Source organism: Theropithecus gelada, chromosome 11 (genome assembly GCF_003255815.1).
Source record: "Theropithecus gelada isolate Dixy chromosome 11, Tgel_1.0, whole genome shotgun sequence".
Taxonomy (NCBI): Eukaryota; Metazoa; Chordata; class Mammalia; order Primates; family Cercopithecidae; genus Theropithecus; species Theropithecus gelada.
This window is the reverse complement of record NC_037679.1, coordinates 54,762,234-54,778,002: the sequence shown is the minus strand read 5'-3', so window position 1 is coordinate 54,778,002 and position 15,769 is coordinate 54,762,234. Positions and strand designations below refer to the sequence as shown.

The following is a 15,769-nucleotide window of genomic DNA, read 5'->3' as shown; positions in this document are numbered from 1 at the left end:
TACCAGAGATTTTGTAAGTTCTGAGGCAAGGTCACAAGACGTGTTTAAGTAAGATAAACTCTTGCTGCCATAAACCTGCTCTCCCACCTCAAAGGTTGAACCGAAATATCAGAAATGGCGGGAACCAATCATAGTTAGCCAAATCGCCTTGTTCAAACACTAGCCAATCATATATCTGATTTGTATAATAATTCTATGCCCACTTTTCTTAGACTATATAACACTGCTCGGAGCTCAGTGGGGAGCTCTCCTGCCCGTCTCGTTTCGCGAGCGAGGGAGAGTTCCAGGTTCGAACCTGTAATAAAGATCCTTGCTGCTTAGCTTTGACTCTGGACTCTGGTGGTCTTCTTCGGGGAATAAACGGTCTGGGCATAACAAGATCAGCCTAGCCAACATGACGAAATCCCGTCTCTACTAAAAATACAAAAAGCAGCCGACTGTGGTGGCACACATCTGTAATCCCAGCTACTCAGGAGGCTGAGGCAGGAGAATGGATTGAATGGCTTGAACCTGGGAGGCAGAGGTTGCAGTGAGCCAAGATCACGCCACTGCCCTCCAGCCCGGGTGACAGAGCAAGACTCCACCTCAAAAAAAAAAAAAAAAAAATTAGCCAGGCATGGTGGCAGGCGCCTGTAATCCCAGCTAATGGGGAGGCTGAGGCAGAATCGCTTGAACCCAGGAGGCAAAGGTTGCAGTGAGCCGAGATTGCACCATTGCACCCCAGCCTGAGCAACAGAGCAAGATTCTGTCTCAAAANATTCTATCTCAAAAAAAAAAAAAAAAAAAGTATAAGTCTGGTAATAAATTTCAGTATTTAGACATAAAAGAGGACTGTTACGTTGGTGGTAACTGTCTATATAGAAGGCACGGTCAGGTTCCAGAGGAAGAATCACTTCTGCTCTTGGTAGAAACACATAATGGGCAATAGGAAATGCAAAGAATGCTGAACGGTGTGAATTTACTGAGTAAGGGGCAAGAAAACAACACGAGAGTCTCCACTCAGAGTCTACAAAGAGAGACAGAATTCTGTTAAAGGAAATATAGAAAATATTCTATAAAGAAGTTATTAGAACAGGGTCACAGAGAAAAATGACCACAGATGAGGGAGGAGGATGGTGGCTGGGGGATGATCAGACAGACCTGGGAGCTGGAGGAGGACTGGACTGACAGAGATTAACGTACAGCACCAGAAAGCACAGGGGACTCTGGGAGTATATACCTGAGGTAGTCACTGGTAAAGACTAGAAAGCAAAGGGACTTGGGAATTAAAGTGATACACAAGGAACTGGCCTCCAAATTCTGAATGTGATTCCAAAAAACCACAGGCTAGGAGCAGTGGCTCACACCTGTTATCCCTGCACTTCGGGAGGCTGAGGCGGGAGGATCGCTTGAGCTCAGCAGTTCAAAATCAGACTGAGCAACACAGTTAGACTTCGTCTCTACAAAAAAATTAAAAATCAGCCAGGCATGGTGGCCCTACCCGGGAGGGCTAAAGTGGGAGGATCGCTTAAGCCTGGGAGGTTGAAACTACAGTGAGCCTTGGTTGTACCACTGCGCTACAGCCTGGATGACAGAGCAAGACCCTGTCTTTAAAAAACAAACAAAACAAAAAAAAACAACAAAAAAATCACAATGAGTCATCCTCAATGGCAAGAGACCTGGCTTCTCTCAGCCTTGATTTGACTAGTCACAGAAAACTGGCTGCGCTTTTTGGTTGCCCCAGGATATTTCCTTAGGTGTTTTCTTATCAGCTAACAGTGTGGCTTGGCAATAGTTTCCAGTTAGTTACAACAGTACTCCTACCATGCTCTAAGCAGGTCATTTCCCCTGTCTTCTTTCCTTGAATTCCCAAGACAGAAACATGAAGCAGCTGACTCAAAGAAAGCACTCGACAATAGTTTGTAAAATCAATTTCAAAATAACATATATTAAAAGAATATACCTTGATATGTCTTCCCATCTATTTCAACTTCATAGGACTCCATAACTTCTTGGATGGCCTCACCAACATCACACAGACGAACATCAATTCCAGCACACTAAAAAAAGTGTAACATATGCTTTATTATTCAAAGTGCAAAATTTTCATAGCAACTTAATTTTGTAACATTTAAAAATAAGGGACAATCAAAAACTGCTTTGTACATAGTAATTTCCTGTTTAAAATACTTTGCAGAGGATTATGGGAGGACAGTGAAGTATTAAGCACCAGGAATCTGCTTCCCTAAATAGATAACAACTACACTGACAAAATCTGTCTAATGTAACTACTTGGGAACTTTGGAGTCTACTGAAGCCTTGCAACTTCCAGGGGAATAATGGGATGGTCAAGTGTGGTTAACTTCCATCCATTCCAGCTCTTAGCACAGTAGCAGCACTACTACACACTGTTCCATAAGCTCGTGGTTGGCTCATATTCCTGAAGCAACATGCACACAGCTTGGGGGTATGTGAGTGGGCAAAATAGTCTATGTCCTAAACATCAGGGATCTGTGCTTCAATACCTAGTTGCTGCTTCTGGTCACATAGGCCCAGATATAGAAGTGGCCACTGTTGTTGCATCTCCCTTCATAGTTGCAAACCTCGCCCTTACACACCCCTGTGACTGAAGTGACTTTCAGATTTAAATGGTGAGCACCCCTTTCCCCTCCACTCCCTCACACTCAGCATGGCCTCCAGCCCACACTCATTTTTATTTTTCTCCCCCTTCAGGGCCCAGATATTAAAGACTAGGTCATTCAAAAACAACTGCATGTACGAGAAAATTGTAAAAGTGGGCGCACATGCCCAGGGAAAGACCTGAGAAAACCTGAAGTTTACACCTCAGGTGGATGCTTGGCAGAGACTGGCTACAAGAATCAAAAACAAAAAAACCAACACAAAAAATCTAAAAGAAATGCTGGGGAAGGGGGAATATCTGATTTTCAGAATTACCACATTACACTGAAATATGCAGTGTTCAACATAAAGTCACAAGGCATATAAGGAAATAAGAACACCCATCAAAGGAAAATAATAAATTGACAGAAACTATCCTTGAAAAAAAAACCTGATGGCAGATAGATCTACTACTAGACAAAGCCTTCAAAACAACTCTTCTAAAGATGCTTAAAAAATTAAAGGAAGACATTGAGAGAGCCAAAAAAAAAAAAAAAAGTATGAACAAAATGAAAATATCAAAAAAGAATAGAAAACCTAAAAGAAAAAAAAAATTCTAGAGCTGAAAAGTACAGTAACTGAAATGAAAAATTCACAAGAATTCAAAAGTATTTGAGCAGGCAAAAAAAAAAAAAAGAAAGAACCAGCAAACCTGAAGATAAGGACAAGGGAAATCACCAAGTCTAAGAATAAAAAAGATTAAAGTGAACAGAACCTCAGGGACCTGCATATCAAGTAGACCGATATATGTATTATGGAAATTTTCAGAAGAAGGAGAAAGGCAAACAATATTTGAAAAAGTAATGGCTGGAAACTCCCCAAATTTGATGAAATACAAGAAAATAACATCCAAGAAGTTCAAAGAACTCCAAAAAAGATGAACTCAAAGAAACCCACACATACACACACAAAAACATGATAATCAAACTTGCTAAAGGACAGAGGGAAACCTGAAAGCAACAAGAAAGAAGTGATTCACTATATAGGAGGGATGCTCACTTAGACTTCAAGCACATTTCACACTAGAAACTTTGGAGGCTAGAAGGCAGCAGTGCAACATATTCAAAGTGCTAACTAAAAGAAAAAAGCTGTCACCCATGAATCGTATCTGGGAAAACTGTCCTTCAAAAGTGAGAAAGAAATCAGGCTAGGCGTGGTGGCTCACGTTTGTAATCCCAGCACGTCGGAAGGCCAAGGTGGGAGGATCACTTGAACCCAGGAGGTTCAAGACCAGCCTGGCCAACAAAGTGAGACCCCATCTCTACAAAAAAGTTTTAAAAATTAGCAAGGTATTGTGGCACATGCCAGCTACTTGGGGAACTGAGGTGGAAGGATTTCCTGAGCCCAGGAGGTCGAGGCTGCAGTGAGCCATGATCATACCACTGCGCTCTAGCCTGGGCAACAGAGCAAGACCCTATTTCAATTTGAAAAAAAAAATATTATCAAAAAAAAGTGAGGGAGAAATTATGATTCCCAGATAAAAGCTGATGGAGTTAATTACTACTAGACTGGGCCTGCAAGAAGTGCTCAAGAAATGCCCTGCAAAGGATACTACATAGTAACTTGAAGCCATATGAATTTTTAAAGTCTCAATGAAGTAAAATAAATAGTCAATTGTAACAACTAATATTATTCTAACAGTAGTCTGCAAACACTGTTTTCCACATGACTTAAGGAACTAATACATTAAAAAAAAAAATTTTTTTTTTTTTTTTGAGACGGAGTCTCGCTCTGTTGCCAAGCTAGAGTGCAGTGGCGCAATCTTGGCTCACTGCAACCTCTGTCTCCTGGGTTCAAGTCATTCTCCTGCCTCAGCCTCCTGAGTAGCTGGGACTACAGGCACGCCACCGTGCCCAGCTAATTTTTGTACTTTCAGTAGAGACAGGGTTTCACCATGTTGGCCAGAATGGTCTCGATCTCTTGACCTTGTGATCCGCCTGCCTCAGCCTCCCAAAGTTCTGGGATTACAGGTGTGAGCCACCATGCCCAGCCAAAATTATTTTTATTCTAAAAGCTAGTATTATTATAACTTTGGTTTACAATTCCATATTCTATTTTCTATATAACTCAAGAGACTAATTCATTTAGAAGAATTATTAGGCCGGACACAGTGGCTCATGCCTGTAATCTCAACACTTTGGAAAGACAAACTGGCAGGATGGCTTGGGACCAGGAGTTCCAGACCAGCCTGGGCAATATAGCAACACCCTGTATCTAAAAAAATTCTAAATGTTATTTTATTTTTACAATTAGCTGGGTGTAGTGGTACACGCCTGTGGTCCCGGCTACTTGGGAGCTGAGGCAGGAGGTCTGCTTGAGCCCAGAAGGCCAAGGCTGCAGTGAACTGTGTTCATACCACTGTACTCCAGCCTGGGTAACAAGGGAGACCTGTCTCAAAAAAAAAATCCTGACAAAGGAAAACCTTGAACCTGATGGCTTCCACTGGTTAATTCTAACATTTAAAGAACTAATACCACTCCTCAAACTTTTCTAAAAACCTGAAGAGAATACTTTCTAAGTCATTACATGAAACCAGCATTACTCTGATACCAAAGCCAGGCAAAGACACTATAAGAAAATTACAGGCCAATATTCTTATGAACGCTGATGCAAAATCCTTAATAAAATATTAGCAAACCAAATTTAATTGCATATTAAAAGGAACACACACCATGACTTAGTGGGATTTATTCCTGAAATTCAAAGATGGTTCAACATAAGAAAAACAGATCTAATACACACATTAACAGAGTGAAGAAAAATAACCATATGACTGCCTGAATTGATGCAGAAAAAGCATGACAAAATTCAACACCCTTTCACAATGCAAGGCTCAATGAATTAAGAACAGAAGTAAACCACCTCAACATAATAAAAGCCATCTATGAAAAACCTACAGCTAACATCATACTCAATGGTCAAAGATGGAAAGCTTTCCTCTAAGATCACAAACAAGGCAAGGAAGGCTATCCACTTTTGCCGTTTTTACTCAACATAGGTCAGAACAATCAGGCAAGAAAAATTAAAAGGCATCTAAATTGGGATGGAAGTAAAACTATCTCTGTTCACAGATTATATGATCTTACCTGTGGAAAACCCTAAAGATTCCACACAAAAGAAGTATCAGAATAAATTAATTCAACCAAGTACAGGATACAAAGTCAAAACATAAAAATCATTTGCATTTCTACATACTAACAATGAACAATCTGAAAAGGAAATTACAAAAATAATTGCATTAACAATAGCTCAAAAAAAAAAAAAAAAAAACTTAGGAATTAACCCCAAGAAGGTGAAACACATTGAAACACATGTACAATGAAAACTATAAAACATTGCTGAAATAAAGACATAAATGGAAACACATCTGATAAGGTTTGACTCTGTGTCCCCAACCAAATCTCATCTCAAATTGTAATCCCCACATGCTGAGAGAGGGAGGTGACAGGATCATGGGCGTGGTTCCCCCATGTTGTTCTCATGATAGGAAGTTCTCATGAGACCTGATAGTTTTATATGCGTCTGGTATTTCCCCTGCTTGCAGTTCTCTCTCCTGCTGCCATGTGAAGAAGGTCCTTGCTTTCCCTTTGCCTTCTGCCATGATTCTAAGTTTCCTGAGGCCTCCTCAGTCAGGTGGAACTGTGGATAATTAAACTTCTTTCCTTTATGAATTACCCAGTCTCAGGTATTTCTTTATAGCAGTGTGAAAATGGATTAACATAACATCTCATGTCTATGAATTAGAAGACTTAGTATCGTTAAAATGTCAATACCATCTGAAGCCATCTACACATTCAACACAATCCCTATCAAAATCCATTTGGTGGTTTTTGTAGGAAAAAAAAATGCTAAATTTATATGGAATCCCAAGACATCTTAGATAGCCAAACAATTTTGAAAAAGAACAAAGATGAAGAATTTACACTTCTCAATTTCAAGACTTACAACAAAGCTACAGTAATCAAAACAGTGCGGACATCAGGAGCCAATAGTTCGTGCCTGTAATCCCAGCACTCTGGGAGGCTGAGGTAGGAGGACTGCTTGAGGCCAGGAGTTCAAGACCAACCTGAGCTTGTCTCTATAAAAAACAAATAAAATTGATGGGTATGGTGGCATGAGTCTGTAGTCCCAACTACTTATGAGGATGAAGTAGGAGAACTGCTTAAACCCAGGAGGTACAGGTTGCAGCAAGCCAACATCACGCCATTGTGCTCCAGCTTGGGTGACAGAGCAAGACCCTGTCTCAAAACCAAAACCAAACCAAACCAAAAAAACCCAGTGTGGTACTGGCATAAAGACAGACATATAATCCAATAAAATAAAATGAAGAGTCCAGAAATAAACCTCACTTACAAAGACAAATGATTTTTTTTTTTTTGGACAAGGTCTTGCTTTGTCACCTAGGCTGGAATGTAGTGGCGTAATCTTGTCTCACTGAGGCCTCAACCTCCCGGGGCTCACGAGATCCTCCCACCACAGCCTCCTGAGTAGGTGGGACCACAAGGGTGCACCATCACACCTGACTAATTTGTTTAATTTTTGGTAGAGATGGGGTCTTGCTATCTTGCCCAGGCTGGACTTCAACTACTGAGATCAAATGATCCTCCCACCTCAGCCTTCAAAAGGGCTGAGATTATAGGCATGATGCACTGTGCCTGGCCCAGATGAGCTTTGACAAGGGTGTCAAGACCATTCAAAAGCAAGAGAACAGTCTTAACAAATGGTGCTGGGAAAACTGGACATTCACATGCAAAAGAATGAATGTGGACTCTTACTTAACACCATATAAAAAATTAACTCAAAATGGATCAAAGACCTAAGTTGAAGACCTGAAACTATAAATACCTTAAAAGGAAACGGAGTAAATGCTTCATGACATTAGATTTAGCAATGATTTACTGGATATGACACCTAAGGCACAAGCAACAAAAGAAAAAATAGACAAACTGGGCTTCATGAAAACATTTTATGCTTCAAAACACAGTATCTGGAGTAAAAAGGTAACCTACAAAATGAGAAAAAATATCTTCAAATACTATATCTGATACAGGACTAACATCCAGAATCTATACAGAATTCCTAAAACTCAACAACAAAGGAATCAATTAAAAAATTTTGGCAAAGAGCTGGGCATGGTGGCTCATGCCTGCAATCCCAGCACTTTGGGAGGCCGAGGTGAGGGGATAGCTTGAGCCCAGGAATTCAAGATGCTCCTGTGCAACACACCAAGACCCCCAATTTGAACCTTTTTTGAGACGGAGTCTCGCTCTGTCGCCCAGGCTGGGGTGCAGTGGTGCGATCTTGGCTCACTGCAAGTTCCACCTCCTGGGTTCACGCCATTCTCCTGCCTTGGCCTCCCGAGTAGCTGGGACTACAGGCGCCCACCACCACACCCAGCTATTTTTTTTTTTTTTTGTATTTTTAGTAGAGATGGGGTTTCACTGTGTTAGCCAGGATGGTCTCGATTTCCTGACCTCATGATCCACCCACCTTGGCCTCCCAAAGTGCTGGGATTACAGGTGTGAGCCACCGCACTGGGTTTTTTTTTTAATTAAAAAATAAATAAATAAAAATGGGCAAAAAACTTGAATAGATATTTCTCCAAAGATATTTAAAAAACAAACAAACAAAAAAACTACCCAGAAAATAGTAAGTGTTGGCGAGGAAACAGAAAAACTGGAACCCTTCCTTGTGTACTGTTGGTGAGAATGAAAATGGTACAGCCACCGTGGAAAGCAGTAGAGAAGATACTCAGAAAGTTTAAAAAGATATAATTACCAGATGATTCCTAAATCCACTTCTGGGTATATACCCAAGAACTGAAAACAGACCTTGAAGAGGTATCTGTACACCCATATTCATAGCAGCAATATTCACAATAGCTAAAACATGGGAGCAATCCAAGTGTCCATCACTGGATGAATGGATGAAGAAAAATGCGGTATATACACACAATAGATTATTTAGCCTTAAGTAAATTCTGACATATGCTACAACATAGGTGAACCTTGAGTATATTGTGCTAAGTGAAATAAACCAGTCACAAAATAACAAATACTATATGAGGTACTTGCTAGTCAAAATCATATATAGTAGAATGGTGGTTGCCAGCATAGGGGGAGAAAAGGAAATTGGGAGTTACTGTTTAATGAGTATAGAGTTTCAGTGTTACAACATGAAGAGTAAACAGAGCTGAATGGTGATGATGGCTGCACAATATTATGAATGTACTTAATACTAACGAACAATATACTTAAATATGGTTGGGCGCAGTGGCTCATGCCTGTAATCCCAGCACTTTGGGAGGCCAAGGCGGGCAGATCACTTGAGGTCAGGAGTTCGAGACCAGCCTCGCCAACGTGGTGAAACCCCATCTCCACTAGAAATAAAAAATCAGCCATGCGTGGTGGTGCGTGCCTGTAATCCCAGCTACTTGGGAGGCTGAGGCAGGAGTATCACTTGAGCCCGGAAGGCAGAAGTTGCAGTGGGCCGAGACTGTGCCACTGTACTCCAGCCTGGGCAACAGAGTAAGACCCATCTCAAAAAAAAAGAAAAAAGTTAATATGGTAAATTTTCTGTAATGTCTATTTTAACTGCACTTTTCTCCAATAAAAAAAAAAAAAAAAAAAAAATTGGGTGGGTGGGGAAAACCTGGGCTGTACCAGAGCTTGGTGGACAGAGAGGGATGAATCAGTTGAGCACAGAGGATTTTGGTGGCTACGAAACACTCTGGATGGGCCGGGCGCAGTGGCTCACACCTGTAATCCCAGCACTCTGGGAGGCCGAGGCGGGCAGATCATGAGGTCAGGAGATCGAGACCATCCTGTCTAACACAGTGAAACCCCGTCTCCACTAAAAGTACAAAAAAATTAGCCGGGCGTGGTGGCGGGTGCCTGTAGTCCCACCTACTCAGGAGGCTAAGGCACGAGAATCGCTTGAACTTGGGAGGCAGAGCTTGCAGTGATCTGAGATCGTGCCACTGCACTCCAGCCTGGGCGACAGAGAGACACTCCGTCTCAAAAAAAAAAAAAAAAAAAAAAAAAGAAAAAAGAAAATACTCTGTATGATACTATAATGGTAGATGCATTTATATTTGTCAAACCCCTTAGAATGTATATTACTAAGAATGAACCCTAATGTAAACTATGAACTTTGAATAATTGTGATGTGGTCAATGTTGGTTCAAACGGTTTTAACAAATACACCTATGTGGTGGGGATGCTAACAATGGAGGCAGTTGGGGAGGGGTGGGAAATCACTGTACTTTCTGCTCAATTTTGCTATGAACCTAAAATTGCTCTAAAAAAGAACCACAAAAAAACCATTGCCAACTGACAGGCAAAAATAGATCCAAACTCTGTTTTAATAAAGTTTAGCAAAGTTCAAGGGTAACAAACAAAAAAACAAACAAAGAACAACCTTTGGTACACAATCATACAATTACCCGCTTAAAACCATAAGGGCAATGGATCAGTTTTATTTGTCTTAATTACCCAAAGACCTTAAACAGGCCTTAAAAGTGCTTAAATGCTGTTAAGTGTTTAAAAGACCTTAAAGTGTTCAAAATACTTGGAATGAAATGGTGCTTTAATAAAAGTTCACATACCTTTATTCCAGTGTTAGTAGCATCTTTTACAGCTTTTAATAATGTATCATATTTGGGATTAAAAGTGACAGTAAAAGCACAGTCAATAATCCTACCTGAAAGAGAAAATTCCTTTTAATTTTACTTATCAGCTAGTCAATTTATCTACTTTACAGCATTTAATCTATTAATCTTGCTAGTTTAACATAAAAATAGAATGAAGGCTCAAATGAAGGCTGCACTCCAAATACCCACAGATCATTCATAATCAAAGAGACAAAATGTAGAAGTATATAAAGGATTCAGAATAGAAAGAATTACAGGGTTAGTATATATTACTCCAAGACAGCACCAGTTCAGTGCTCACCCTGGCAGTTATACAAACATATAAACAGAAACAAAACAAATACAAGAAAAGACTAGGGAAATGAGAAATAGCAACGCAGGGCAGAGAAAGTATACGGGGCTCTGAATATAGTATTACTTTTCCAAGGTAATGAAACCTTAGGTAAGTATTTATTCTAAGCTTGCTTTCTCACTTGTAAGAAAGATAACAAGGTGCTTACCTAATCGGGTTTTGGAGAGAATTCAAAAAAGCAAACATGTATATAAAGGCTGATAAACTTAAATATTCTGAATAAATGTTATTATTTGAATAAAAGAGGTATGAAACAATGACCTGAAGATAGGATAATGTCTTTCATGCCTTGATACAAAAGGTAATAAACCTTAACCACCCAACAGTTTTCATTTTATTCCACTTAGTAGTATGCTTTCAAGTAAATCTCACAACTGCCTCTCTCTCCTTGTAAGTGCACTAAATTTTTTTTTAATCTGCCTCAACACACCTTTACTAATGAAGGCAGGAAGCAAAAACAAAATTTGGGAGTTCAGTATTTATCACTCCATTTAACAGAGACAAAAACTAGCTTTTCAGGAGCAGGCTGGGGTAGGAATTTTCTGCAAGAATTTACCACTTATATGTGTTCCAAAGTCTATTTTACAGATGTCATCATACTGTAATACTGTTGTGTCACCAGCATTGGGAGTATAATGGGCAGCACAATTATTGAGAGAACATCCAGTAGGAAATGCCAAGCCTGCATTTAATCCATTCTCTTTTATTAACTTGCGTGAACAGTCTTCCAACTTTTCACTAAAACAAAAAAGTAAAAGGAACTTGTTTACTTTTACATTCTTACTTTTATATATAATACCATACAGTTAATACCATAACTGTTCATCATACAGTTCTTACTTTCATCAAACATTCTTACTTTTATATATAATACCATACAGTTCATCAAGTCCAGAAAGTTTACCAAAAACCTTACTTTCTGAGAATGATCTGAGCACTTTCTGAATATAAATAACAGTTCTCTGATGCTATGAAAATAGCTTATCTTTAGAAGCCAAGGAATTTGATTCTGTTAGAAACAGAGAAAACACACTCCACTTTTAACTAAATTTACTAGAAAATAAGAGTATAACTTAGACCAATTTAAATGCTGATCTTATTTGTGCATGTTGTATATTTTTTAAATTGTAGGAATCAGAGAATTACATGTTATACTAATCATTTATCAAAAGGAAAAACTAGAGAAATAATTACTTGGTTTTGTTACTGTATTATCATCATGTTCTGTGTTTGGGCAATTGCTCCAATACTTTTTTATTTCTTAGTATGAATTATTAGATAGCAAAATAACATTTCCAGACAGAAAATAATCAGTAATGACTGCGCACAAAATAGGGTGGCTGAGGTGCCAATGTGTACTCCTCTTCATGCTTTTCTCATAGTGACACTAAAATAATCTAGAAGACATTTCTATAACCTTTACTTAAAGATTTAGCAAAGTGGTAATGAAAGCCAAACATTATAATTGGAGAGTTTGTACTTATAAACATGTTTTTATCATGTTCTTACAAAAAAATATTCCTTTTACCAGATTTCTATCATTGTCATCCCAGGCTTGATCCAGCTCATTACGTATTTTCTAACTTGTCGATGTGCTTCTGCAGCTTCTCGAAAATCATTCCAAATCTCTTCACTTGCCTGATCTAATGCTTTCTTTTCTTCACTTGTAGTTCTCCAAGCAGCTGTTCGCCTTGAGTGGGCATAGCATACTATTAGTCATAAAACAGCAGAACAAGCATAAAAGCTGAGGGAGATACAACTATACTAAGTAATAAGACAGTTCAAATAAAAATACATTACATATTCAGTTTATGTCAACAAAGTTTCTGAAATACAAAAAGAAGTATTGCAACCAACCCAAATGAAACTAAAACCATTTTAAGACACTAAGGGAGGAAAAAAATCCTCCTGTGAGATTTCATTCAGTCAGAGGAACTAACACCCTGACAACACAAAAAGATAACAAAAGAATCAGAAAAGTCTGAAGAGTCCTAGAATCAGAGTAGGTAGGAGTCATCCTTCCACTTGAGGTCTTATATATTTTAGAGACTTCAAAGGAGCACAACAACAATTTGCATTTAATTTTGCCAACAGGGTAACTAATAACCGAAGAAACTGACTTGGAAATCTGCACATACTTCCTCAAAACACGTATTACATGCATGTGCTGGGTTTTTCTAATTGTATATATAAATATAAGAGGTATTCTTCCTTGAAAGACATGGCTCACATTTTAAAACTGCCAGTGCTAACGAACTTCTTTTTTAAGAGACAAGGGTCTTACTCTGTCACCCACGCAGATGCAGTGATGTGATCATAGCTCACTACATCCTCAAACTCCTAGGTTCTTCCTGCCTCAGCTTCCCAAGCAGCTGGGAGTATACAGGTGCATACCACCACACCCAGCTAATTTTAAAAAACTTTTTATTTAAAGAAATGGGGTTGCTATTTTGTCCAGGCTGATCTCGAACTCCTGCCCTGAAGTGATACCCCTGCCTCAGCCTCCTGAGTGGCTCGGATTATAGGCGTGAGTCACCCCATCTGATAGAATTTTTTATTCAGTATCTGGGAATGAGATCCATGACTCCCTGTAAGCAGGAAAAACATTAACTGCTTTAAAACGATATATTTTTTAAAAATCTAAACAACTTTCACACTTTCTTAAATACTGAATATACAGTTTGCAACTTAGTGATCACCAAGTATAAATTACACAAGTGTAAAAGTGATAACTTCAAGGTACTGCTATTTGCCTCCTCTGTTTTGTAAATAAAATTTTATTGCAACATGTGCCCACTCATTTATGTACTGTCTACAGCTATTTTCATGCTATAATGGCAAAGCTAAGTAACACTCAAGGCCTAAAATATTTACTACATGCCTTTCGAAGAAAAAGTTCACTCAACTCTGCCCTAAACTACAGACCCTGGCCAAGGTGGGAGGATCACTTGAGGCTAGTAGTTCAAGACCAACCTGACTCTGTCTCTGACTCTGTCTCTACCAAAAAAAAAATTAGCTGGGCATTGGGCTTATCCCTGTAATCCCAGCTACTCAGGAGTCTGAGGCAGGAGGATCACTTGAGCCCAGAAGTTCAAGGACACAGTGAGCTATGATTGCACCACTATACCCCAGCCTGGACAACAGACCAAGACCCTGTCTTTAAAAACATAAAATAAAAAATAAAAATAAATAATAAAGAAAAAAGAAACGGAATTAAAGAAATTCTTTTGCTCAAAGTCTCGAGTTCAAATAGAAAGTTATTAACAATACAAGAAACGTAGTGTCAGGGTCTATAATTCCAGACTCCCCAAAAATTCCTTATAAGTGGACTAAAAAATTTTTTTTAAATCTGCCTCACACCTTTACTAAGAATATTATTTTCCTACATTTGATCTTATTTTGTTCAGTCAATTAAACAAAAGTACAGCAATTAAAGCCAGGCACAGTGACTTACTCCTATAATACCAACAGTTTGGGAGGCCAAAGTGGGAGGATTGCTTGAGGACAACAGTTCAAGACAATCGAGGGTGACACAGTGAGACCCTGTCTCTACCAAAATATATACATACACACATATATATACACATATGTGTGTGTGTGTGTGTATATACACATATACACATAAACACACACACACACACACACAATAGGCCAGGTGCAGTGGCTCATGCCTAAAATCCCAGCCATTTGGTAGGCTGAGGCAGGAGGACTGTTTGAGCCCAGAAGTTCAAGGCCAGCCTGAGCAACATAGCAAGACTCCATTTCTACAAAAAGAAAAAACAATTTTAGCCAGGCGAGGTGGTACATGCCTGTAATTCCAGTTACTTGGGAGATGGGGTGGGAGGATCACTTGAGCCCCAGAGGTCAAGGCTGTACTGAGCTATGATCTCACCACTGCACTCCAGCCTGGGTGACAGAATGAGACCCTATCTCAAAAAACAGTAATGGCCGGGCGTGGTCGTTCACATCTGTATCCTAGCACTTTGGGAGGCCAAGGGGGGCAGACTGCATGAGCTCAAGAGTTCGAGACCAGTCTGGGCAACAAAGCAAAACCCTGTTTCTACTAAAAATACAAAAAGTTACCCAGGCATGACAGTGCATGCCTGTAGTCCCAGCCACTCGGGAGGCTCAGGCACAAGAACTGTTTGAGCCTGGGAGGCAGAGGTTGCAGCGAGCCAAGACTGCACCACTGCACTCTGGCCTGGGCGACAGAGTGAGGCCCTGTCTCAAAAAAATAATAAAAACAATTAAAATGTATGCGTATATCACATAAAGTCCTTCCTTTAAAAATTGGTACTTAAAGGGTAAGAAATAAAGCACATTTTAACTCTGACTACAAGAAGGAACTATAGTTGATTCCCAGTTGATAGAGAAAATTCTTACAGAATAATATCACCTAATAAATGTAGAAGGAATGAAAGAATTAAAAATCCACCATTTTGCCGTTACCAATGAAATAACCCATAAAAGCAAGGATTATCAATGGATATTAAAAGAATTAAGTGAAAAGTTGTTAAGAAAAGGATATTCCTTTCTTCTCAAGTTTGCATAAACTAAATAGGAAGAAAAGGAAGGAAGATAGATACTCCAAATGATACCAAAGTAGCCCCACAGATTACTTGGAAACTGCAAAAAGCAAAAAGTACCTTTAAAGGGGGGAAAAAAAAAAGAGTTGGCCATCACATTAATCAAGAGGTAAAACACAATAAAACAGTAGGATAGCCTGACATTACATCTAATATAGCAGAATATGGTACAATGTGAAGATCATAATCACTTATTTTATACCTCTGTCAAAAATGTTTAACCTAAATCTAATCTAAGCCCATTAACACCTAATTCCGGTTTACAGAAAACACAGAAATAGAGAAAAAAGTTCAACATCCCACAAGGAAACAATCGGAGAAATCCCACAACATGAGACGTTCTACAACTGCCTGATTGCTTCAAAGAGATGGGGCACTGAAGAGAAAAGAGAAAAAGGTGAGGCCTCTAACCATATGCAATGAGAACCTCAAGTGGATCCTGGTTTTAGAAAGTAAACAAACATTACTATAACTATTAAAAATTTGTTTCAAAACTACTTAGGAGGGTAAGATGGGAGGATA

At 39.2% G+C, this 15,769-nt stretch overlaps 1 protein-coding gene across 4 annotated transcripts in view; it reads right to left on the bottom strand.

Moving 5' to 3' along the window:
- Positions 1–15,769, bottom strand: part of METAP2 (methionyl aminopeptidase 2) — a 41,332-nt gene that overhangs the window by 8,733 nt on the left and 16,830 nt on the right. For all 4 annotated transcript variants that reach the window (XM_025401634.1, XM_025401635.1, XM_025401636.1 and 1 more), the window contains 4 exons: positions 12,190–12,351; positions 11,218–11,399; positions 10,265–10,359; positions 1,943–2,039 (listed from right to left, as the gene is read on the bottom strand). In XM_025401634.1, coding sequence (XP_025257419.1) covers positions 1,943–2,039; positions 10,265–10,359; positions 11,218–11,399; positions 12,190–12,351 — 536 coding nt within the window. The remainder of the gene's footprint in view (positions 1–1,942; positions 2,040–10,264; positions 10,360–11,217; positions 11,400–12,189; positions 12,352–15,769) is intronic.